General features: G+C 41.2%; 1 protein-coding gene across 2 annotated transcripts in view; it reads right to left on the reverse strand.

Moving 5' to 3' along the window:
- Window positions 1-2025: 2025 nt before the first annotated feature.
- Window positions 2026-23708, reverse strand: part of BMPER (BMP binding endothelial regulator) — a 245664-nt gene continuing 223981 nt past the window's right edge. For both annotated transcript variants that reach the window (XM_007981643.3, XM_007981640.3), the window contains 2 exons: window positions 13195-13325; window positions 2026-3432 (listed from right to left, as the gene is read on the reverse strand). In XM_007981643.3, coding sequence (XP_007979834.3) covers window positions 3251-3432; window positions 13195-13325 — 313 coding nt within the window. In that variant the 3' untranslated portion in view covers window positions 2026-3250. The remainder of the gene's footprint in view (window positions 3433-13194; window positions 13326-23708) is intronic.

Raw genomic sequence — 23708 nt, forward strand, 5'->3', positions numbered from 1 at the left:
AGAGCTTTCCAGCTCATGTCCTTGTTACTTGTCAGATCCAAATGGATGTGAATGACAAAAGAGTGGCAAAGTGAAGAGAAAGGCAATCAGGCTCAAACTGAACAAATCCAGAAACAGCTGTTGCAACCATGAGACTTAGTATTTATCAGGTTTTATTTATTGATTCAAGCAAAATTTATTGACTACTTACCAGGTTATGTTTCTTAATTAGGGTAATGGATTCATGAGTGTGTGCAACATTATTCTCTATGCCTTTTCGTATGTCTGAACTATTTCAAAAGAAGGAAGAGTTTTCCAGTCGAAATCGTTTATCCGTGTTTCAGTGAAAGCTGGGAGAAGAGTCAACCTCCTGGGTCTTTCTCGTTCTTATCGAAAGATGCCCTCTTACAGGATGGTCTGATGGTCAGGAAGCAGTCAAAGAGTTAGATGAGTAAGGCCTCTAACCTGAAGAGTTAGTGATTCTTAGTGTACCACAGTTTTAACAAAAGTTGCTCTTATCAATGCCAAAGAGATATTTTTTCTTCCCAGCTAAAAACTTCTAGGTCAGGACCCTCAAATATTCCTATTTACAGAGGGAGAGAAGAAAGAACTTACTTTTACTGAGTACCAACTATGGGCAATTAGGATCATAATTATGCTTGTTCTTCATCGAGGGTACTTGTTTCTCATCAAATTCAATATTCATAGAACATTTTTATTTCAAGTCATCTCACTCTGCAAGAGCTTAGTGTAAGAAGGCATTGAAAACATCCCATGTGAATAAAACAGGACTGCTCTCATTGAAACACTTGGTAAATCCTCATTGTGCTCCATCATTAGACTAAGCCATTGCTCAGCTGTAGCCTGTGGCCTAAAAAAGAATATACAGGCCAACCATTCAGCTGATTTCCTCACCCTCTCCCATCAGAGAGATGCCTCTTTGTATTAGTAGACCCAAATAATTTTCGGTCCTCTCTGCTCTCCCTTTCTTCTTCAATTAGAAATGAGAAAAATGTACAGAGATTAAGCTAATCCCCAGATAAAGGAATGCCACACAAACTTGTAACCAGCCCACCCAAAATGATGAAACTGGCTCATGCAGAAGAGCTTTCATCATTCACTCACCCTGGCTGCCATGATTAAGTGTTGGGAAAGAGGCCGGTTAGCCTTACGGGGAGAGTAACTCAGTCCTTGGCTGAATCACGAACTGTAAATAACTATCCACAATTCTCCCTTCTGCATCATTTCCCTTGTCCTGCCCTTTTTCACAGAGGAGAACCTACAGTGAACTGAAAGATTCTTAAGAAATCTGTTCGCTTTACAGAAGGTAGGAACCACCAGCCAACATCAACTGATTTTCCCTACCCCTCCTGTCAGGGCAGAGCAGGGAATCAATGAGATTACAAGTAGGAAAGTGTTTGCAAGCCCTTAGTGCCTCCCATTACTGCCCAAAGTCTACTAGCCTGTTACTGACAGGGGTCTAGTTTTCCTGATTCTCAACACTGTTCACCATACTACATGGCCTCTTTGTGTTACAGATAAGCAAAAGTGAGGCCCCCAAACACTTAAGTAATGTGGACAAAGTCACAAACCACACTTAGATCCCAAAGCACCTAAGTCAAAGTCTTCTTTCCAAGGGCAGCACTGAAACAATGAACTGACTACCTCAGGCTGCAGATAGCATCCAAATACAGCAGTGAAAAAAAATCAAAGGCCCGGTGCCCCCAGCCAGTCACTATTACGCCCTGCACTTTATTCAGTTTACTTAAACAACTAGGGATATTCCAGACGAAATTTTAAAAAATTCCAAGTTAATACTTTAGCTGTCATGAATGTAAAAGAAACATAAATGTCTTTGACAAGCATTGGCAACATGCTGGCTTGTCAAAAACGTGGGTTTGCTTTTGTCTATTAATAATAGTCTTTATATATACTGTTGTAAGATACAAAAATTATAACTAAATAAAACTGTTAAAATTTGATAAATCTGAAGTTGATGCAACTAATTTATAAAGTATAACACAGGACATCTTGAGAGAGAAAATGCATTGTTTTACATCTTAAGCCCTTTATTGACTACAATGCAGAACATTTTATTTTAAGACACAGTGGGTTTTGTTTTTGTTGATGTTTTCACCAATTCAACTGAAGACAAAAGTCAAGACAATCAAATGGTAACTAGTAGCAGCTTATCAGTAAATGAGAGCAAGTATAGAGACTGTTCTTTGGACTGAGGTTAAATCAATTCATCAATAAAGGCTTTTCCACTGCCTAACAATTATAACATATTAACAGTCGCCAAATAGCGTTGGATGGGACTCCTCTAGAAATAACTAAAGCCTTTCATTTTATACATGAAATAGCCACAAAATGTAGATGGGTTACATCAACTCATTGGATTTGCCCGTCTTAAATTACTCTGAGATTCAGAGAAATCAAAATTTCATCATATGTTGTGCAACAGTTTCTTCAAATACCTTCTCATGCTCAATAAAATTAACATGTCATCCAGACACTCTTTAATCTCAACACATGACATATAAATGGTCATATCCATCATATACACGTAGATGATTAGACGACTTGAGGACTATGCAAGGATGGCAAGAAATCACTTGATTCTTTGGTTATGCCCTAGTGACAAATATATATATTTCTTGGCAACCAGCCAATCAATTTTGGAAATAATATTAGCCCACAACCTAATACATTCTAACAGCCTATCCCTCACTTTTCATGCACCATTAGGGCCAGTCACCAATCTTCTGCTGTCTTTCCCAGGCATACATTCCTTTCTTTGGAAACCTGAAATGCCCCTAGATAAATGTGCCCTTCTCCAGAGAAACACATTTCCCACTCAATTACAAATCCTGACTCAAAACTAAAATTAATACAGGCAGGCAATTGAGGGTTCTTAGAAAACTTCCTTAAAAATGACAAATGTATGGGATGTTAACACTATCCAATGTATCTGCATGCCACCTTATTAAATTAAAAACACCAGGTGTATTTATACAACATGTTCAATGGCTTACAGGTTAGGATCCTAGAAACAATACATGTCTTATAGCAAAAAATATACATATAATAATCCCCCTATAGTTTATATAAATGATGAAATGTTTTTGAATATATCTATATATATACACATATATACTCTGTGTGTGTGTGTTTACAGAATCTGGCACACAAATATTTCAGTCCTTCATTGGCTCTTCCGCTTCAGTGTCAAAGTCACCAGGTTTCAAAGTCTTAAGGATCGAAACAAAGGTCACCGCTGGGGACAAAGGACTGGCTTGATGCACCTTCCCTTATGAAGGACCAGGTTTGCCGGACAGTGGCACCCGGCAATGCATGGCTTGTTGCATGGACCAATTTCATTCCAGTTGTCACAGGTCTTGATACATCCTGGGCCACAGGTATCATACACAGCACCATGCTTACACTGAGTGGCTGAAAAAGAGGAGACAAAGCCATGACATGGAGAAAGGCCCCATTAATTCACCCTCAGCCAGATGCCATTTCTGCAGGCTCATGTCACTGCATAGACCTTTCCATAGCTCAGGCTCAGATTTGCATTTTAACAAGAGAATGATAAACACCCAACATTCCTCAAACACTCTGGGAATCAGCTACATCTATAAAAACAAACACAGGTAGATCTGAATAAGAATTTATCTTATTCTTAGATAAGATAAACTACAAACGTGTAAGGCTATAGGAAAATCCTTAAGGTTATTTAGTTATTGTACAAATAATTAAATAGTAAAAAACATCTGCTGCAAATAGTCCTTTCAGCTATTGAGCTGTGATGAATAGGAATATTTTGTGCAACTACATCAATATTCAAATATATGAAATTACCCACAGAGAAAAAACCTACCAAGGATATTGGGAACATGTGACATATTTTAATCAATGTGATCGTGTGTTAAATTAGTAAATTTAAGGCACGTTGAAGCAAGATTGGGTTAAGCCAAATAGAGAAACGTCAGATGTGTGACTGCAGGGAGGACAATGGCTGGCTGGGTCAGACAATATAAAAACGATGCTGTTGCCATGTCACAGCCAATTTACTATCTTTATTGACTTAGAGGCAAAGTGATTTTGACAAAATTCTGAGAGATCCTGGAAATTCATGACTAGACTTGTCAGAAAAAAATTAATGCAAACATTCTGGAAGTTCTGTGACACACAGCCTTTTCCATCTGAGTCACATCCAGTGGCAGTTGAAGGGGCCACCCCTCATTTCTCAAGAATAGGAATGTTGACACAAGTAGAAATTTAGAGCAGGGACCCTCCAAGAGCACCAATAGCAATTCAATCTTCATTTAAAGTTGCTTTAAACAAAAGTGAAAACAATGGAAGACATTCTCAGCTGCAATGCCTCTATTGTTTATGCTATCTGCAGAATAATACCTGGTGAGGAATCGTGTAATTGTAAAATTTAAGGATAGAACTGGTTTGCCAGCAAACGGGCCTCACTTTGAGTCTCTCAAGTTATGCATTTAGAGTTGCCACAAAATATTGATCTTTGATGATATTTAAGTAAAAGAAAGCTAATAAGCACCATAAAATAAATTCTACGAAGGCGTCTCAAATATCCATTGCACTGGTTAAAAACAAATGAGAGAGCACATTCTTTCCAGGGAGTAATCAGCAACCTCTCATCAGCTCTTACTATTCAAAAACCGAGTTGTATGAAACAACACATCTAAATAAAACCAACTTTAAACTACGTGGCTCGATAATGAACATTTTTCTGTATAGATACATATTAAGCACTGGTGTATTATTTATTTATCCCTGCTTCAACTATTAACTAAACCACTGACTCTTAGTAAACACCTGCTCTGAACAAAGTCCCTATACAAGATACTTTGGGGATAGAGGTAAATGACATGGCTGTTGTCTGATAAACCAGCAGAGGGATGAGTTAGTAGCAGCTAATTACTAGTCACTGATATTGAAACATCCCATGTAATCTATGCCTTATTGATTCCTACACCTAGCTTACTCTCAGCTTTCTGAGGTGCCTTCTCAAAGGTAACTTCCTATTCAAAATAACATTTTCATATTCACTACCTCTTTTCCCCATTTATTTCTTCTTTACACATACTACTACCTGACATCATTTCATATTTACTCTGTCTTCCAACACTACAATGTAAGCTTCCTGAGGGTGGAGTTTTTGTCTGGTCCCTCACTACGTCTCTAGCTTACACATTTTCTGGCACTTGGCAAGCATTAGATATGGAAGTCAGCAATAAATACTCGCTAAATAAAGCTGTTATGAAATAGACATAACCACAACAGAGGGGGGATTGGAATTTTCCATTTGCACCTAAGGATCTGTACTCTACCCCCTCTTTACACTGTTCTGTGATCTGTGCCCTTGCACAGATAACTCTACAGATGACATCAATGGGCTCCCTCATGCATGGTGGACTCCAGTGCCTTGATCTGGTGCCATTATCTGGCTTGGTGAATGTCACCACCATTCACCTCATCTTCCACTCTTCTGAACTGAGTTCCCAACATTTTCAACTGAATTGCCACCTCTTCTGTGTGGATGGGATGGATGTTCCTTGACTGATAAGAAGAGCACCTGCTGCTTATCCCGTCACTGCATTTACAACGTGAAATTGTAGTCATCAGTTTCATCCTCTTATACTCTTTCTCTCTCTCTCTCTCTCTCTACATACACACACCAACTCAAATATAGGCTACTACAGGGGAACGCTGTTCTGTTTCTTTACCTTCTGCAGGGGTATGGTGTTTAACATTAAGTAGATACTCAGAGGACTATTGGGAAGTTGAGTGGATGGATACATGGATGAGTGAGTGAGTGGACTGACATAACCCTTCCTTTGAGTCTCTCAATTTAGGCTTCTCTGATAATCTTTTGACTTTTCACTGATCCCTTCAAAGTCCTCTTTTTTTCTCTTCTCAGTGACTAACAGAATACCCTATACATTACATTTGCTTAATGATTTGGAAACATCCAAGCTGAATATCATATTTACACACAGTAATTGTATTCATGTATTGTTATGCTTTGGTAGACTAATGGTGGTCACAACTGGAAGTTAGGATCACCTGGGGAATTTCCTGATGCCCAGACGTCAGCCCAGATCAATTACATTAGAACCCCTCAAGGTGGGATCAGGATATCAGTAATTTAAGAAAACAAAACAAAACACTCATCCTTTCCTTCAACCCTGCCCCACACTGGCGATGCTAATGAGCAGCCAAGATTGAGATTTGATCCTGCAAACAAACTCTACATTCATGCTTCAGTCACTCAGAGACTCATTCCTTTTTAGCAACTGAGAAGAAAACTATCTCCAAAGCAGAATTAGGTCCTACTATTTCCCATCCTCTTCTACCTCAAGCCCTACTGGAGCACTTCCCCATCCCAAAGCACTTATCCTCTTTCAGTGTTGGATTTAGGTCATCTGCAGGAGCACCCTTAATTTACCCCTCACTGTCTCTTCTCATTTGCACCCATCCTGGATTTGCCAGTCTTCTTCTCTGCCCCATCGCTTTCAGAACTTACCCTACTCTTCGTCGTAGCACATTAATCTTCTCCCTATGTATTTAGCAACAACAACAAATATTTCCTAAACTATCAGCTTTGTTTTCTCCTTCCTTTCACCTCTAGACTTTGTGGAAGAATTTACGGTCATGCTAGCCTAGTCTTCTGCAATTCATTAATATTGACAGCTCATCTCCTCACCCACCCCTTGACCGAAGCAGTTCCCTCCAAAGTTTTCATTAATGTCCATATCCACTAACATCTTGGCAACTCCCATTTTCCCAAGACCACTCTGCAAAATATTTGGTCTTTGTGTCCATTTTATCTTATGATAGTGAACTCTCCTCGTTCTTCTGCTGACTCCCGGAGAACATCTCTCTCTCTTGGGTTTCTTTTCCCACTTCCTGGCATTAAATATTCACATTATGTCCTAGAATCTCCCCCTGACATTGTTTTCTCTTCTATCTCTCTCTTCCTCAATTACTACAGTTTTATCTCTGACTTCCAGTTAGAGACCTTTGAAAATATTACCATCAGTTCTGATTCTTTTCCCAGTCTAATCAGTTTTATCTTAATTCAAATGTCCCCCACTTCAAATAGGTTTCTGGATATCCCCCCAAGATGCTTTCTTTCCTCTGCAACCCACAGTACTTTTAACGTTATCGTTATTTTCTTATTTGCTTTAATCTCCCAATTACAGTACAGCTATAGTTCTTAATCAGAGATATTCATGAGTCCCTGAGGTGCTTTTAAAAAATATTTATTTCTCAGCCCATCCCTAAAGGTTTTTGCTCTGAATCTGCAGTGGTGCATGTGCAGCTATTGATTTTTAAGGTTCTGGGGGTCACTGTGACAAGCACCCGCAGTTGAAGAGAGTGTATCGCTGAGGCCTGGGCTCCTAAGGGCAGGATTCTTATCTTCTGTGACCAAACGTTCTGGCACAGGGACAGGCACGGGGGAGCAGCTCAGTGCATGTCTCCTGGATGAGGATTTCATATTAATGACATTCAATCCATCATTCCTTTTCCCAGTGTGGATTTTATCTGGCCAGTTTTGAGTTCATTTTCCACTCCATTGCTTTCAGAATGCCTCTTTCAACTCACCTTGCCCTCTAGAGGCTTTGCTCCCCTTTAAGTCTTGCAAGGATTCCTTGTAGTATAAAAACTTCTCAGCAGCATTTCTTCTTTCCCACCACATTCTTTGTGTTTCCCTGACTATCCTGTAGCTATGAACTCTCCCATGTCATTTCCTCTCTCTGACGTCTCAATTCTCTCTTCTAGTTCTACCTTTCAACTTCTTCTGAGGCATCTTACCTTTCTACTATTAAGGACTGGTATGTCCCTCAGTCAACAAGTCAAAAGTAGACTGCAGGAAATGAAAACTACTAGAGAAAAAAAAAGATATCTCTCTCTCTCTCTCGTATTATCCTTCATCCTATAACTACCATCTCCCATTCAATTCAAATTAAATCAGTAAACATCCACTGAGTATCTATGTGTCAGGCATTCTCTTAAGCCCAGGGAATAAAATGTGATCAGATATCATCTCTGTCCTCCAGTTATAGGAGGTTGGGCTTACAAACAAATAGGTAAAGCTGATGTGTAAACAGATTCTTAGCAAAATATAAGATGTATCATATCAGACAATGAGAACAAAGTACAGGGGAAGAGTAAGAGAGGAAGACATCAGCTCAGCACTGAGAGTTGGGTAGAGATCAAGGAAGACTTGAGAGAATGGATCCTGTGTAAGTATCAAGTGAGCAAACTTGTCAGACAGACAATGACAAGAAGAGCTTCCCAGACACATAGAACATCAGGAACAAAGGGAGGGGTGCAGGCAACAGCAAGGTACTGTGGCTTAATCAGGGAAGGGTGGATCCTTGGTTTGGTGGGTTGGAGACATGAACCTTGAGGAGGGCAGGTGGTAGGAGACAGAGGCAGAGTAGTAAGCCAGGGTCAGAGACCACAAATGACCCCATCAGCCTCGGCAAACGGAAGCTTTGAAAGGGTTTTAAGCTGTGGAGTGACATCATCAGATTTGCCTTCAATTCAGCACAGCTTTTAGATGATCCTAGAACACGAACACTGACTTGAGCCCTAATTTATCCTCTGGAAATTCAGTTGTTTTTTCAAACTTGTAAAAGGCGTAAGATCATTTCTTAAAACATAGGTGTGATTTGATTGGCACGTATGTATTTTAAAAGGATCTATTTTGATAAATAGTTAAAAAACAACATGGCTGGGCATGGTGGCTCACGCCTGTAATCCCAGCACTTCGGGAGGCTGAGGCGGGCGGATCGCCTGAGGTCTGGAGTTCGAGACCAGCCTGACCAACATGGAGAAACCCCGTCTCTACTAAAAATACAAAATTAGCCAGGCATGGTGGCCGGCACCTGTAATCCCAGCTACCAGGGAGGCTGAGGCAGGAGAATCACTTTAACCTGGGAAGCAGAGGTTGTGGTGAGCCGAGATCACGCCATTGCACTCCAGCCTGGGCAACAAGAGTAAAACTCCGTCTCAAAACAAAAAACAACAACAAAAACAAACAAACAACAACAAAAAAACGGGGATCTGCCAAAGTGGTTAGGGTTAGAGTGCATTTATTCTCAAAGTGGCATTCAAACAGCTATAAGTGAAACATAAAAACATTATGTGCCAGCTCTATCAATACATTCAATCAGCATGGCTCTGTGCCTTCCAGAACTCAAGCATCTCCACATCCCCCTACGGGGTGCTGAAGGTCACAGTACCTGACTTTATCTCTTGAACTTTTACAGGAGGCATCCAGTCAGTCAAGAAATAACTCAGTGTATATAATTACGGCAGAGTTGCTGCACGGAAGGAGCTAGAACCATCTGGGGTTTGTAGAGCCAGACAAGGAGGGAGAAAACTGTTCACATAGCCCAGCAGACCATCCATTATGCTACAGAAAGACATAAACACCCACATTTCCAGCACCTTTTCCATGTATAAAATGTATTACTGAGTGTGCAGTGACAATTAGTATCAGTTATAGGCAGGTGGCAGACATTCTGCTGAGGATGACAATGTAACATACAGCAGATCAAGATCACAACAAATTTAGAGTCAGAGGGTACCAAGTAACAAACACCAGTGATAGGGAACAAAGAAATAGAAATTGGAAAGTCACTAAGGTGACTAAGATTTAGATACATATTTGGATGAATTAGTTGACACTAATACAAGCACATAAATACGCATTCTTTTTTTCCACAATGCTCATGGGTCTCTGTGTTCTCATAATGATTAAGAACGGGGCAACGATGTAAGTTGACTGGGGTTCAACTCCCAGCTTCCTCGCTTCCTAGCTCTGAGACTTTCAGCTAATAACTATTTTAAGTGTCAACGACTCTATGAGTAAAATGTGGGTAATGTAATGTTACCATATAAATAAAGTATTATGGGTATTATCAAGATAAAATATAACATAAAATACTAATATAGTCCTTGGGGAAAAGGACGTGCTTAAAATGGGTGAATAGCAATATAAATGATTATTATTAAACTTTTATATACTTTCACTATAGCCCTTAACATATTCAATTTTATTTAGCAATTCCCATGCTAAATTAGAGTTCCATTAGTCCCTCGTGCCATAGGTAGTGGGCACATATTGTGTCTGTAGTCATGACAGTGTTAAAATCCAGGTTGGACTTTAAAATGTCACTGGTTCATTCAGAGTTTCTCACCTGACTGACTTCTTATATGTTCAACTTCCAAACTTTTTACTCTGGAAGATTTCTCTTTTTTGTCTTACGTGGTCTTAAGTGCTGTCATGAGTCAAAGGACCTGGGAGCTAAAAACGACTAAAGAGGGCTCTTATAGTCTTCAATATTCTACATGAATCTGAACTGAATCTACTGAGAGATGCTACAGATCTGTGTAAATTTATTTCTTCATGTACCAGCTGTCAGTCTGTGGAAGTTCATAATGTGTGTGTGTGCGTATGTGTGTGTGTGTGTATGTGAGAGAGAGAGAATGTGTGTGTCTAAAATGTTCCCCTCCCACTGAACTTCATTTGATGGAGCTTTACTTCACCCAGATGGTGCCACTAAGAAGAGGTAAATGGACTCTTTCAGGAGCCATATTCCTTCTCCATTAGAAAAGTAATTTTAGCTCCAGAGACTCAGTCCCTGAAATGAAGATGCTGACGTGAAATGTGTAGTCCTCAAATGCAATGTGTGCACTGAAATGGTGCTAAGTATAGCTCTGGGCCAGGGAGAGAAGGATCATATATCCTGTATCTAATACGATCCCAACAACAGCACTACCACAGCTAATCAAATTAATAGAATTCTGCTGAGCCCTGCATTATACCTGGATGGATGGCTGGATCAAGCTTGACTCCATTTATTTTATTCATTTTCTGGTAGATTAAAGGGAAAAGGGATTCAAAATAAAGGGAGCTAGTAGTATTCAAGATGGCTGGAAGGACCCAGTTCCTCAAAAACCTCACCCTCACATATTCTACCCAGCACTGATGCATTAGGTTAGAGGGCAGCCATTTGCCTCACCTTTTAGCAGCCTCAGTCACACCTTAAGTGAATTATTTTTATCGAATCAATACTTATCTGAGAAGGGCAGCATTGATAGAGCAGCACACTTGTTGTGGAAGGTCAACTCTGATATAAAGATTGGACTTGGGTTTGCAGAGGAGGGGGCACAACCAAAATGGAGGTCACAGGAAGGTGAAAGGGCTCTGGTGCTTTTCAAAAAACACAAACTAGTGACTGCACCAAGGGGCAGCTGAGGAAGCTTCAGCAACTCCCAAAAATCCATCATCCTACCTCCCAATAGCCACCCAAGTAAACACAGGAGTTAACTCAGGGGTTTCAACACAGGCTGCAGGTCAGAATCACCTGGGGAGTTTTAAAAGGTATGCGAGGTCAGTTGAAGAAAGGCATCAGTGCATAGGGCACAGGCTTAGGTTCCTGGTTCATTTTTTAAGCTCCCAGGGTGATTCCAATGTCCAGACAGATTATAACGCACGGGTCTAAGTGAACGCAATGTCTGCACACTGCAATCACAGCTTCAAGACAATTCTTCTTGATGCTTCTTTTAACCAGGTGACCACTCTTATCTTCAACCAATGTAGACATTCTGGAGTTAGCAGTGGCATGAGTGGCCTTCCTTTCTGAGATGTGAGCTAAGGCTATTAAGACTAGGGTAGTAGGCTGAAAATCCCAGTCTCTTTATTTCAGGTAAATCTGGCCCTTCAAAGACAAAAATTTGCCAATCCTTGAACTAGGTGACAACTATTCAGTTCATTTCTCCTTCAAATCTAAGTAACAACAGCAGCTACCCTTGACTGAGCATCTTCTATGAGTTGGACACTGTTTGAGATGCTTCATGCATATATCACTAATGTTTGTAACTAGATAGCAGGCATTATTCTAAAATTGCAAATTTCTAAAATCTAGACTCTCTCCCTTCCTCTCCACATGCACTGTCACCATCTTAATCCAAGCCACCATCAGTTTTTCACCAGGACTATCACAATAGCCTCCTGCCTAGTATCCTGGTTTCAATCTTGTCCCCTTCCAATCTATTCTCTATCTAGTATCCAGGGTCATCTTTGGAAAGCAGAAAGAGGCTTGCTTAAAAGCTATCAGAGGTTTCCATTTCTCTTGGAATAAAAGCTAGACTCCTTTCAAAGCCCTGCCAAGTCCTGCGTCATTCAGCTCCTGCTCCTACTCCACCTTCCTCTTATGCCCCTCTTCCCCTAGCCCACCCCAGGCTCAAACCACACTGGCTCCTCTCCACTTTGAGAGCATGCTAATAATTTTTCTCCTACCTTATGCCATCAAACATGTTTCCTCTGCATAGAATGCTTGCCCTCACTCCCTTCACTACTTCAGGGCAAGGCTAAAATATCATCTGTAGAGAAGCCTCCCTCTTCATCCCATCTCAGCCCTCTCCAATGATTTCCTACCACTCCGCCCTGTTCGTCTCCTTCCTCATACTTACTGTAATTTGCAAATTTTATTTTTATTGTAGAGTTATGTTTTTGTTTGTTTCTCCCACTAGGCTGCCAGTGCGTCAATGGCTGGGGCTTCATCTCTTACACCCATGAAAGTACCCAGTGTCAGCACGGTGCCCAGTACCTTGCCACTTTGTAACAAATATTTCTTGGATGAATAAAGAAGTCCATTTTACAGATATCAAATAAGCTAATTAACTTGCCTGAGGCAACAACTATTACAGAAATCTCTCAGAGGGGGAAAAACTTCTACTAGGCTTTGTATAACAATCTCTAAAAAAAAAAAAAAAGGTATCTTGTATATCCTGAAGACCTTAAATGACTGTAATTGTCCCGAATCTCCTTTGCTTCACACATAACCTAAGCCATAGCAATGACCATCCATGAGCTAAGTCTATACAGCTGATAGTTTGAGGTCAAGAGGATTTTGCAACAGTGGAAATCTTTAAATTGCTTAAATATGCTTGTCACAAAGCATTTATCTTAAGTGCTGTCTACCTTGCCCAGTGGGAAGTCCCTGTATTTTATCAAGTAGCAATCCAGTTGGCCTACTGAAGGGATTTTCCTCTGACAAAGGGACACGTGGCCATTCACGTCAGCATCCACAAGTCACCTCCATTGCCATCTTGGGCATTGCAGTAAACTTCTGATGGGTAGATCCACCAGGACTTTCTTACCTGCACAATTCTGCTGAGGCTCCCAGTGGACTTTGATGCCCTCTCTCTGGCAGGCCCGGGTATATGCCAAAAATGACTCGCAGTAACAGTTTTTATGGACTGGACATTCACACATGTCTGTCACACATGACCTATAGGACCCAATAGAGAGATACAAACATTTAAAAATATCAAACATAAACACCCTAAATATAACTTCAGAAAGGGTCGTAGACGGGGAAACCTGATTGGCCCATTAAAATGTCTATTTTAGATTGAAAACCTAAATTGGCAAAATTCTGCATGGAACTTAAGTGCTGGATACCTCTGAACAATGTGATAGTAGATTTCCTTTCTTCTAGAGCAAGATTATCCAAAAGAACTTGCTGTAAGGATAGACATATTCTATCATCACCACTGTGCAAAGCCACTCTATATTTGGCTACTGAGCACCTGGAATGTGGCTGCCACAACAGAGGAACCAAGTTTCTAATTTGCTTTAATTTTAATTAACTTAGATGTAAATAGCCCCATGCGCCTAATGGCTACCCTACTGGAATACCATCACCATCTTGTGACGAGCACTGACATAAAGCTAATAAATTTTACTGCAATGTTTCCAAAAATGGTAACTAACTTGATAAAAACACAAAATCCCATGGCTTTCTGAAGACAGACAACTAGAATTCATTTCTGTAATATCTTAGAATCTTAGTCTTTTAAGGACCACTGAATCTTCAGTCTTTAGAATGTAAAGTGAAAAATTCTAAATAAAGCAAATATTTCAGGCCTCTAATTAGACTGCAAGATGAAAAGGATTAAACCAAGGTCTCTACAGCTGAAATATGGAAATGATGGACCAGGACATGAATTGAGCGGAAATGCAAACTAACAAATTTTTAAACATCTTGACCACAAAGACATAATAATGGCCTTACGTTGGTATATATTACAGTTTACAAAATGCTTTCACATGCAGCCTGTCACTGGATGGTAAACAAGACATAATACAGTTGCTTGTTCCATAAATGAAGGGGTCATTTTACAAATAAATACATGGGCCCAAAGTCAGCACTTTTAAGTGGAAAAGAGCAAATTAAATTATATCTCCCAGCTTTGAAAGTGGTGTCCTTTTTATTATACCACACAACAACTGTCATCTTCTTCTTTCAGCAAATTTACTGCCTCACAGTTTTGAGTTAACATTTATGCAAGAGGAATCCAAAATTAATAAAATTAAACTATCCTTATATTTTTCACAACCTTGTTCAGCAAACTCCCTTCCTCACAGAAGCTGTTCAAGGCTGAACACAGAAAAAATAATATCCAAGAGTACAAGCTGCACTTATGATCTTGAAAAGTGATCATGACACTGCCACTGGATGTTAATAATGCCATTTTCCCGTATTGTGGGACCTGTGCACAACTGATTGTTGAGAGCAGTCAGCCAGCTCTGGGTGGAGGTCGACACACTATCTGCTCTAAACAGGAATTAAACAGCAAAAAACAGATTCAAGGAGTGACAGGCCCACAGTGAACGCACAAAGTTATTGCAGGCCAACACTCAAGGGCACAGTTTTGGGAAATAGGAACAAACAGGGACAAAAGAGGAACAGATGTAAAAGCTAAACAGCCTCCTTCCAGGTCAAAGACTGAGAGATTATTTGATGAGTGATACCTAAGACACGATAACCAGGACAGAAAAAGTGATCTTTTTTCTTTGTAGTAGTCATGGTTGTTGTTGTTTTTTTTTTTTTTTTTGAGACGGAGTTTCGCTCTTGTTGCCCAGGCTGGAGTGCAATGGTGCAATCTCGGCTCACTACAGCTCACTACAACCTCCACCTCTTAGATTCAAGCAATAATCATCAGCCTCCCAAGTAGCTGGGATTACAGGTGCCCACCACCACGCCCGGCTAATTTTTTGTATTTTTAGTATAGACAGAGTCTCACCATGTTGGCCAGGCTGGTCTTGAACTCCTGACCTCAGATGATCCACCCGCCTCGGCCTCCCAAAGTGCTAGGATTACAAGCATGACCCACTGTGCCCGGCTCAAGGTTGTATTTCTTAATACTTCTCCCCACTTTTATTATAGAAATCTTTGGCAAATGCATTCAGGCATTAAACACACAGTACTGTCTCTACACTGGGGAGAGCCTCTGGAATTCCAAAGAGAAGCCAAATAAAGCTTGTCCCTAAAATGGTGTCTAAATGTCAGCATATGAATTCCCCTCAATGCCGTTTCCCTTTGTTGTTTCAATTTTCATTTCAGAATAACCCACACCCATCGTATTTATGCTCAGACTTCACAGTAACATTTTTGGCTGCCCCACGTTCTAACCTCTAATCCCATTCCCACTTCACTTTCCCAGAAGAATTTGTTCCTCACCCTCTCTCCTGGCCCATGGGGGTAGGTCTCTTTCTGTATACACGGCTCCCACTGCCAAGACCTGGATGGAACGGCATCTCATGGGCCTGGTAAAATGATGGCACATACATGGGAAAAGGCTGGTCTCAGTGTGAGGAAATATGTCCTCGGATTTGCATGAATGTCTACTGTAATTCTGTAAAATTCCATGGACAATAAACCAATAAAATGTAATTTGTTTGGGTAAGGGGATTGTTAGTGAATATTTTCCTTTTTTTTTTTTCTTGATTTCTAGTTGTCTTATGAAGCTATTTACACAATTGAAGATAAATTATCGACAGCTAAATCCAATTCATTGAGACTGTTAAGAGAAAATGTTTTAAGCACACATTTAATAACCACTGTGTACATATACTCCACCTCACCCACAGACAGGCCCTTCTGTCTCCACAGACACAATCAATGATGTGCCTTCACTGTAAAACTAAGGAAGATCTGAGCTTTTATATGATCAGCCACTCATGGGGAACAATATATGAGACAAAAATGTTTGTCCAAGCCAGACCTTTACTTGAAAATGTTTTAGGTATTTTTAAAGGCTTGAAATATGTGTTTTGTCTCGGAAGCTAAAATTCAAAAATGTTGTTTTTCACTTATGAAGTTGATGATTTTTACATAAAACAATGACTAGAGTTGGTGAGAGAATGGAGAAGCAGCCATCCCCCTGCCCCACTGGCAGTGGTGTGAAACTGCCAGCTCTTACACAGAGTGTTTTTCAGGGACTGTCTCCTCCACTCCACTTGGCAACGGGATATGAGGCAAAGATTTCACTGCTCCATTTAATAGATAGGGAAGCTGAAGCTTGAAGAAGTTAAGTAACTTACTCAATGTCACAGGGTTGATCATAGATCCAGAGCTGCAAACCTAGGATGACACCTTGTTTTTTTCTGATCTCAGAACCCATGTTCACAATAACTACATTAGGTCTTTCTAGAGAGAAATTGAATAATATTTATACACAGCCCAGACAAAGGTTCTTACTCTCTGATGAAAATTTTACACCTAAGGAAATAGTAATGCCCGTGAATATAGGCTTCAAACCTAGGCATTTTCATCACAATGCTATTTAAATTGAAAAAGAAAAGGGAAATAACCTAAATTGTCCATAATAAGGGCCCAGCTAAATAAATTCAGGTGACTTCTATGATGAAATACCCTACAGCCATTACAATGATGTTTTGGAAATATATTTTTTAAATATGAGGAAATGTTTGGGAAGGATTAACTAAAAAAAAAAAAAAAGAGAAGGATAACAAAACTGTGTTTCAACATCATGTAATCACACAATGAAAATAAGAATAACTGAAAACAGATATGACCAAATCCAAAGGACAGCTCAGCGTGGTGGATTGTGGTTCTCCTTAATTTTCTTACCTGTGTTTTCTACCTAGGCCTGATTCCTTTGTTATTTGGCCAGGTCCGTTACAATAGAAACCCAAAGAGTCAGGCAGGCGCTGTGAATACATATCACTTTTCCAAAAAGGTAAACATCACAATTTACTTTTAAAACTACACAAAAGAATATCATGAAAGATATTAGTATTTAAATCAGATTTTCAGAATGATAGTGGGAAAATAAAGAATGGGAGAAAAGGAGGGTGTCTATTTGTAGGTCTTAGTTATTCAACATTCCTCCAGCTAAAATCTTCCCAATCTGGGCTTTGGCAGCCTCTCGATGCAGACTTCGGCTGGATTCACTTTGTGTTGTCTTCACACCTGCGTTTCATTGGTCTATTGATGTTGTGGTGGAATAGATAATGGAATAATTTTGCATGCTTCCGCTGGTTACAAAGGAATTTATTAAGGGAAAAAATAAAAGCATCTTCAAACGCACTTCAAATTTTAGGGAGGGACAAAACTATTGTTATTCAACTATTCAATTCATGTCTATCACACTTCATAATTCAGTGTGAGGAAAATCTAATTTATGACACAGTGAAGTTGAGTTTTCTGTGTTTACGGAAGACTGTTGTCCTTTCCTTAATCAGTATGTACCCATGGTCTACATTTATATTCATTTTATAGAATAAATAGAATTTTATCACTTCTGGGAGTGACTGAGATTTATGGCTTTGGTATCTCTGCTCTCATGACGTTGTTCTGTCACATTTATGTTCTGTTTGATGGTGAGTTGGTCAGGAAACACAGCCGCCCACTGCTGCAGTGGGAAAACACAGGTTGCATTACTCTGAGCTTTTCCAGAAAAGCTCTGCAGGTGAACAGTGCCTGCCGACCGAGTTTCTATTGTAACGGAATTGGCAAAATAACAAAGGACTCAGGCCTATGCAATCCCCTTAAAGCATACTGTCTGTCACAGGAGCTTCAAATTCATGTATCTAGAAATCGTTTCCTGATTCATCTACCCCACTCCTGGCATCTTGCCTGGCAGCCAAGAGGTACAGGCAAGACTCTTGTTCTGTGTGGTTAACACATCTGCTCGGTGCCACAATAGGGCAAGAGGAGGCCCAGAGCTGATGCAGGGGCCCAGGGAGCTGGCACCAGGCTGGGCAGAACTTTGTCACACATCCACTACCTCCCTTCTCTCAATGTTTGATGTTTGTGTGTCATGCTTCAATGACTCCTTGAAGGCATGTTGTAACCCTGTTCCTCATAGCACTCAGCACAGTAGTGGGATCAGAACTGACCTGTGGTCAGTTCCCTCCTTGAAATCCAATTAATCACAACTCATCTGCAGAGAAGCCTTCAGAACTATTTTCCCGCATCACACTACAGCTACTGCCTCCTGGACACTCCACACCAGAAACCATTAGACACATGTGGCTATTTAAATTGGAATTTAAGTTAATTTCCATTAAATAAAATTACAAGTTCGGTTTGTCATTCCCATTAGCCACATTTCAAATGTTCAATGCCAGCAGGTGCCGGTGGCCCCCACACTGGACAGAGTGGATTGAGGACACTTCCGTCACTGAAGCAAGTGCTATTAGATGGTGCTGCCAAGAGTGCAGCTCCATTAGCACCAGGGAATCCATTTCTGTCCTCCTAGAGGGATTTATAGGTGTACTGAGATTAGAATCAAGCTCACCTCTGATTGGGCACCTCCAAAATATTTCAAACTTCTTGGCATCAAATTCAAGGTTCCTAGCATCCTAGCCTACTTTTCTAACTCCATTTCTTTCTTCCCTACTCTTTCTTTTACCAAGTCATAGAATGTCCCATCAACCCTTGGCCTTCCATCCACCTGGCTATTCCTGCCTTGAAGGTACTTCCATGTCTTTTCCACCAGAAAAATCTAATGTCTATCCTTTAAGTCCTAATTCAAATTCCTCAGTGGTGCTTGCTAAGTGGCCCCCAAAAAGTTAGCCACTCCCTATAGGGTCCCATGTCCTTCATACCTTTCTTATTGCACAGACCCTTTGAAATATCACCTTTTTCCTTGTTGGGGGACAAGGACTGCGTCTGGCTTATCTAGCCCCCCAGCACAGCGCCGTGAACACACAGCTCAGTAAATATTCAGTGAATTGTTCAAAGAGTGAATGAGAGTAACCTCATGACCTTTTCCCAGCTTCCGCAGGATTGAACAGCTGGACACTGATATCTGAAAGGCATGAATTCCATCCTTACTCCCACTCTGTGGCCACTGCTTAATACGGCCAAGGCCACGGGGGCTGTTGGCCATAACAACCTCTGAACTAAGCTGCTTCTGCAAGAACCTTTCCGCTGTCATTTTCATTTTGAACTTCTTGCACTCCTCTCTCGTCTCCAGGGGAATTTTTTTTTTTTTAATTTAATGACTGGTGGAAAAAAGGATTTGATGAGAGAATTCTGCTTTAACCACACATTTTCAATAAAGCACATATTTGATATAAGAAAAACCTATAGTTTTTCACATTATTAAAAAGGCAAACCTCCAATACTGCTAAAATCAAAACATCAAACACATCTATGCTTCCTAGCAACAGCATATCCGAGTGGTTTCCCCTCTGCTTTCTCTGGCACAAGGGCTGTGCCTGTCAGACAAAGGCAAGTGTCTCTGCTTCCCAGGCACAGTTTTGAACGGCAGATGTATTACCCATTGGGAACTCTCCACACTGGTTCTTGGAGAACAGAAGGGCAAGCCAGGAGTGGCAGGGCCAGCTCCATCTCGGAGCCAGACATCCAGCATTCTGGCTGTCTTCTCTGCCACCACAAAGGGTCTTCAGCTGGACTATGTTTGTCAGTCTGAAGGTCAGCTTTCCTGGGAGCAATGGCAGGATCGAGGCAGAACTCAACAGTGCAAGGAAGATAACAAGAAAACCACCATTTGGTCATATGGCTTTCCTCGTTCCACATATCTAGGAAGGCGATAGAAGTGAGTGAAGGCATCTTAGGCTTATTGGTGCCTGGGCATCAATGGAAAACAGGGGAGGGAGAAGGTAAGGAAGACAGAGTCCCAGCTGAGTGAGCAGAAGTGCGGTTAGCTACCACAAGTCTATTAAAAAACTCACATTTTAATCCTTGAAGTCCTGCCCTAATTTCTCTAATCTGAGTTGCATGGAAATAACTAAAGGTAGTAGCCAAGGTAGGAAGGCACATTCATGTCACATTACGCCTATGAAAACAATGTCATCCAATATCATGCTCTTTTCCTCAGCCCTATACAGGCACGTTCACACACTCATTCCTATCCATCCATCGAAGGGGTACAAAAAACACCATTGTCACATGAAAAACACGGCCAGAAGGTTCAATCCTGGGAACTGTGAGGCTGTTTTATTGAGCTGTCAATGAAAGGGCAGGTCTAGCCTGCTGAGCCAGCCAGCAGGGAGTTCCTGCTGCTCTGTCCACAGCGTTCCTGGGCCAGCCCCAGTTTGGCGTCCCTGTGGCGACTGTCCACGCTGGCTTAAATATTGCTGAGAATATTCCAGGTTCTATGGCTGCTTGGGGTTGCCAGGACAGAGCAGCAAGTCCAGGCATTTTCATTAGCTTCTGGATTTTGTAACCTTGATCTGGGGAGACAGGGCAGGAGGATACCTGGAACGGGAGTCCAGCCTGTTTCTCTGGTTGTAGATACAAAAGTTATCCCAAGTTCTCTTTCAGCTTTCCCAAATTCAGCTTTTCCAAATTCTCCTCTCATCCCCCTACACTCAAGTTAAATTGTTAGCCCACTCCTCGGTGAAAAGAAGGCATTCATGGAGCTCTGTTTGTTCCAGGCACTAAACAAGGTACAGAGACTAAGAGAGATGGGCTCCTCCAAGAAAACAGGATTGTGCAGATACTAAAAATCAAACTCCAAATGACATAACAACTATTATGAATAAGAAAAGGGAAATTCCAGGCTAAGGGAGGTGCCTGAGTAGAGGCACAGAATTTCCAAATCAGCAGATCTTAGATTTGACAGTCACGGGGTCAACCTCCCAATATCAAAAACAATACAAAGCAAAAAAAGTCCCTGACAGAGAATCACACAGCCTCTTCCTGAGACCTCGTGGGACAGGGGGCTGGTTTCCTTGCAGGGTAGCTCGGCAGATCTGCTGGTTATAACATTTCTTTCTTCTAGGGATCCAAATCCTCATAATCTCCAGTTAACTCTCAGGTTTGACATCCAGAGCCACACAGAATCAGTCAATGTGTCCCTGCTCATAAGGACTCTTCAGTTACCTTCCTGCGCTCCCCTGCTCAGCCTTGTATTTTCATCTTCCTGCCTTCTGTGTCCCTCCCTCCCTGTCAACTGCTTGCTTCCTGGCTTGTCAAGAACAAAAATCCAACAACCAAATTAACAGGAGAAAAACCTACCAAACCGTTTTTGTTCATGATTCACAGTGAATCTCTTACTTGATTGCCTGCCCACTGTCCCTACCCTATATACATTGCCTAGTTATACATTCCAACACTTTTTACCTAATTTAGATGCTCTCCAATTACTAAAAATATTTATTTTTAAATCCTCCTAACTTTCCCCAGGAGGTGAATGGCATTACACACACAGCAGCACACAGGAGCTCCAGAAATGATCATTCACCTCTGACCCTCTTCTGAAGCTATGGATTGTTTTTGTGAAATAATGTAGGCATCTGTGGACACAGAGACCTCCTTTAAGAGAGTAGCAATTCTTAGGATTTTCCATGGATGCCAGCTTTAGAAGAAGCTCCGCATACTCGTTTTTAGTAGAGGTACGCTTTTAGCAGTGACCAAACATGTCTGGAATCTAAAATATTTTCTCCCTTGATAAGGCCATATATCAGACCACATGTGAAGAGTATAATCCACAGTTAAATTCTCGCCCATCTAATAATAGGGAAGGGATGCGCACCATTTTGCTATTTTCTCTATACCCAGGGGCCACAGCTTTTAAGGAGCCCAAAGCCAAAGACTATATACCAGTAACTTTAGAAATACTCCTGTTGGGAAGTTAAGTTATCTTTGCTCAAGTAGGAAACACTGGCTTCACGGAGGGAAAAACTGACCATGATTAACAGACATTTGCTGAGTTGTCACTCTTCTAGAAATAACTCCTCATTTCAATTTGGGCCCCATTCTAGCAGAGCCCGGCAAATCTTGCAAGATGGTCTCAGGAGCTGGACAGGGAGAGGGAAGCTTGGTCATGACCCCCCTCTAGTGGCCAAGAGTTAGAGCATGAAGTAACCGTAATTTTTACTCCAGCATTTGCTTCTAAATCAAACAACTCACCTTTTTGGAGGCTGGCTGATAAAAAAGAACATAAAAATGGTGCTTGGCAGAAAATCAATCACTTTTATCTTAAACTTGTGCTCAATTCATCACTGTCATGCTTACTGTAAAACAATTGTAAGGCTGGTGAACTAAACCCCTATGTAATCCTAAGCACCTACCCCTGATGCCTGCCAAGAAGGGTGAGTGCGTCTGAGGTAGGTTCCTGGAGAGGGCAGGGCGAGGTGGGACACCACCAGGAAGAAGTCTCTGCTCCGTCCACCTTTTTTATCTTTTTCGTGAAATCTCATTTTACCTATGTACATCAAGCTTCACATATCTTTTGTCTCTAAAAAGAACTTCAAGTACAAGAGAGTCGGAACCCTTCACCTAAGCAGAAGAGAAACATTCTCTACCACTAAAGGAAAAGCTAAACTGTTCTTCCTGCTTCCACACACTCATTCAACACAGAACGCTTTGGTCACCAAAACGTGTAGGGACTTTTCCCCCACTAACCACTAGCTCTCCAGTGGACACCAACTGAATGTCCTGAAATTTAACTCAGTTCTGACACTACCTACTGGAGTTAGCGTCAGATCCCACAGGCAAAGGTCTCAGTTCCACAGCACTGCTCCCTACTTTAGGTATCAGTTGAGGTCCCAGGTTGTGGCCTGTGCTTCTGACCAACGTGTTTATAAATCAAAGTTTCCACAAACCCCTTCTTGGATCCGGTTAATTTGCCGGAATGACTCACAGGAGTCAGGGAAACACTTAAGTTACCCAGTTGATTATAAAGACTGTTACCAAGGATACGGATGCACAGCCAGATGGGAGAGATGCACAGGGCGAGGGTGTGGGAAGGGACGCAGAACTTCTGTGCCCTCTCCAGGCATATCACCTTCTGGAACCCCTGTGTGTTTAGCTATCCAGAAGCTCCCCCAAACCCTGACCTTTTGGGGTTTTGTGGAGGTGCCATTACATAGACCTGATTAATTACATCACCAGTCATTGGTGATTAACTCAACTTTCAACCCCTCTGCCCTCTTCAGAGGCTAGGGGGAGAGGCTGAAAGTCCAACCCTCTAATTACACGGTTGGTTCCTCTAGTAATGCAGCCCCTCTCCATCCTAAGGCTGTCCAGGAGCCCCCCAGGGGTAGTCTCATTAGAACAAAAGATGCTGCTATCACCAAGTAAATTACAAGGGCTTTAGGAGCTCTGCATCTGTCACTCCTACCATTCAGGAAATTAATTGCAAAGGTCTTAGGAGCTCTGTATCAGGAACTGGGGTCAGAGACCAGATTAAAATTAAAAAAAAAAAAAAAAAAGATTTCCCTAGTGCTCTTGCCTACAAAGTTTTAGGAGCTCTATGTCAGACAACAATATACACATTTCAATATACACATTTCACATCTACCAAGTCTGAGGTGGTAATACCATCAGGGGCCAAAGGTATCAGCGTGTTGCCAATATTCAGCCATGTTTTGGGGTAAGCCTTACTCT

This window comes from Chlorocebus sabaeus, chromosome 21 (assembly GCF_047675955.1).
Source record: "Chlorocebus sabaeus isolate Y175 chromosome 21, mChlSab1.0.hap1, whole genome shotgun sequence".
NCBI lineage: Eukaryota > Metazoa > Chordata > Mammalia > Primates > Cercopithecidae > Chlorocebus > Chlorocebus sabaeus.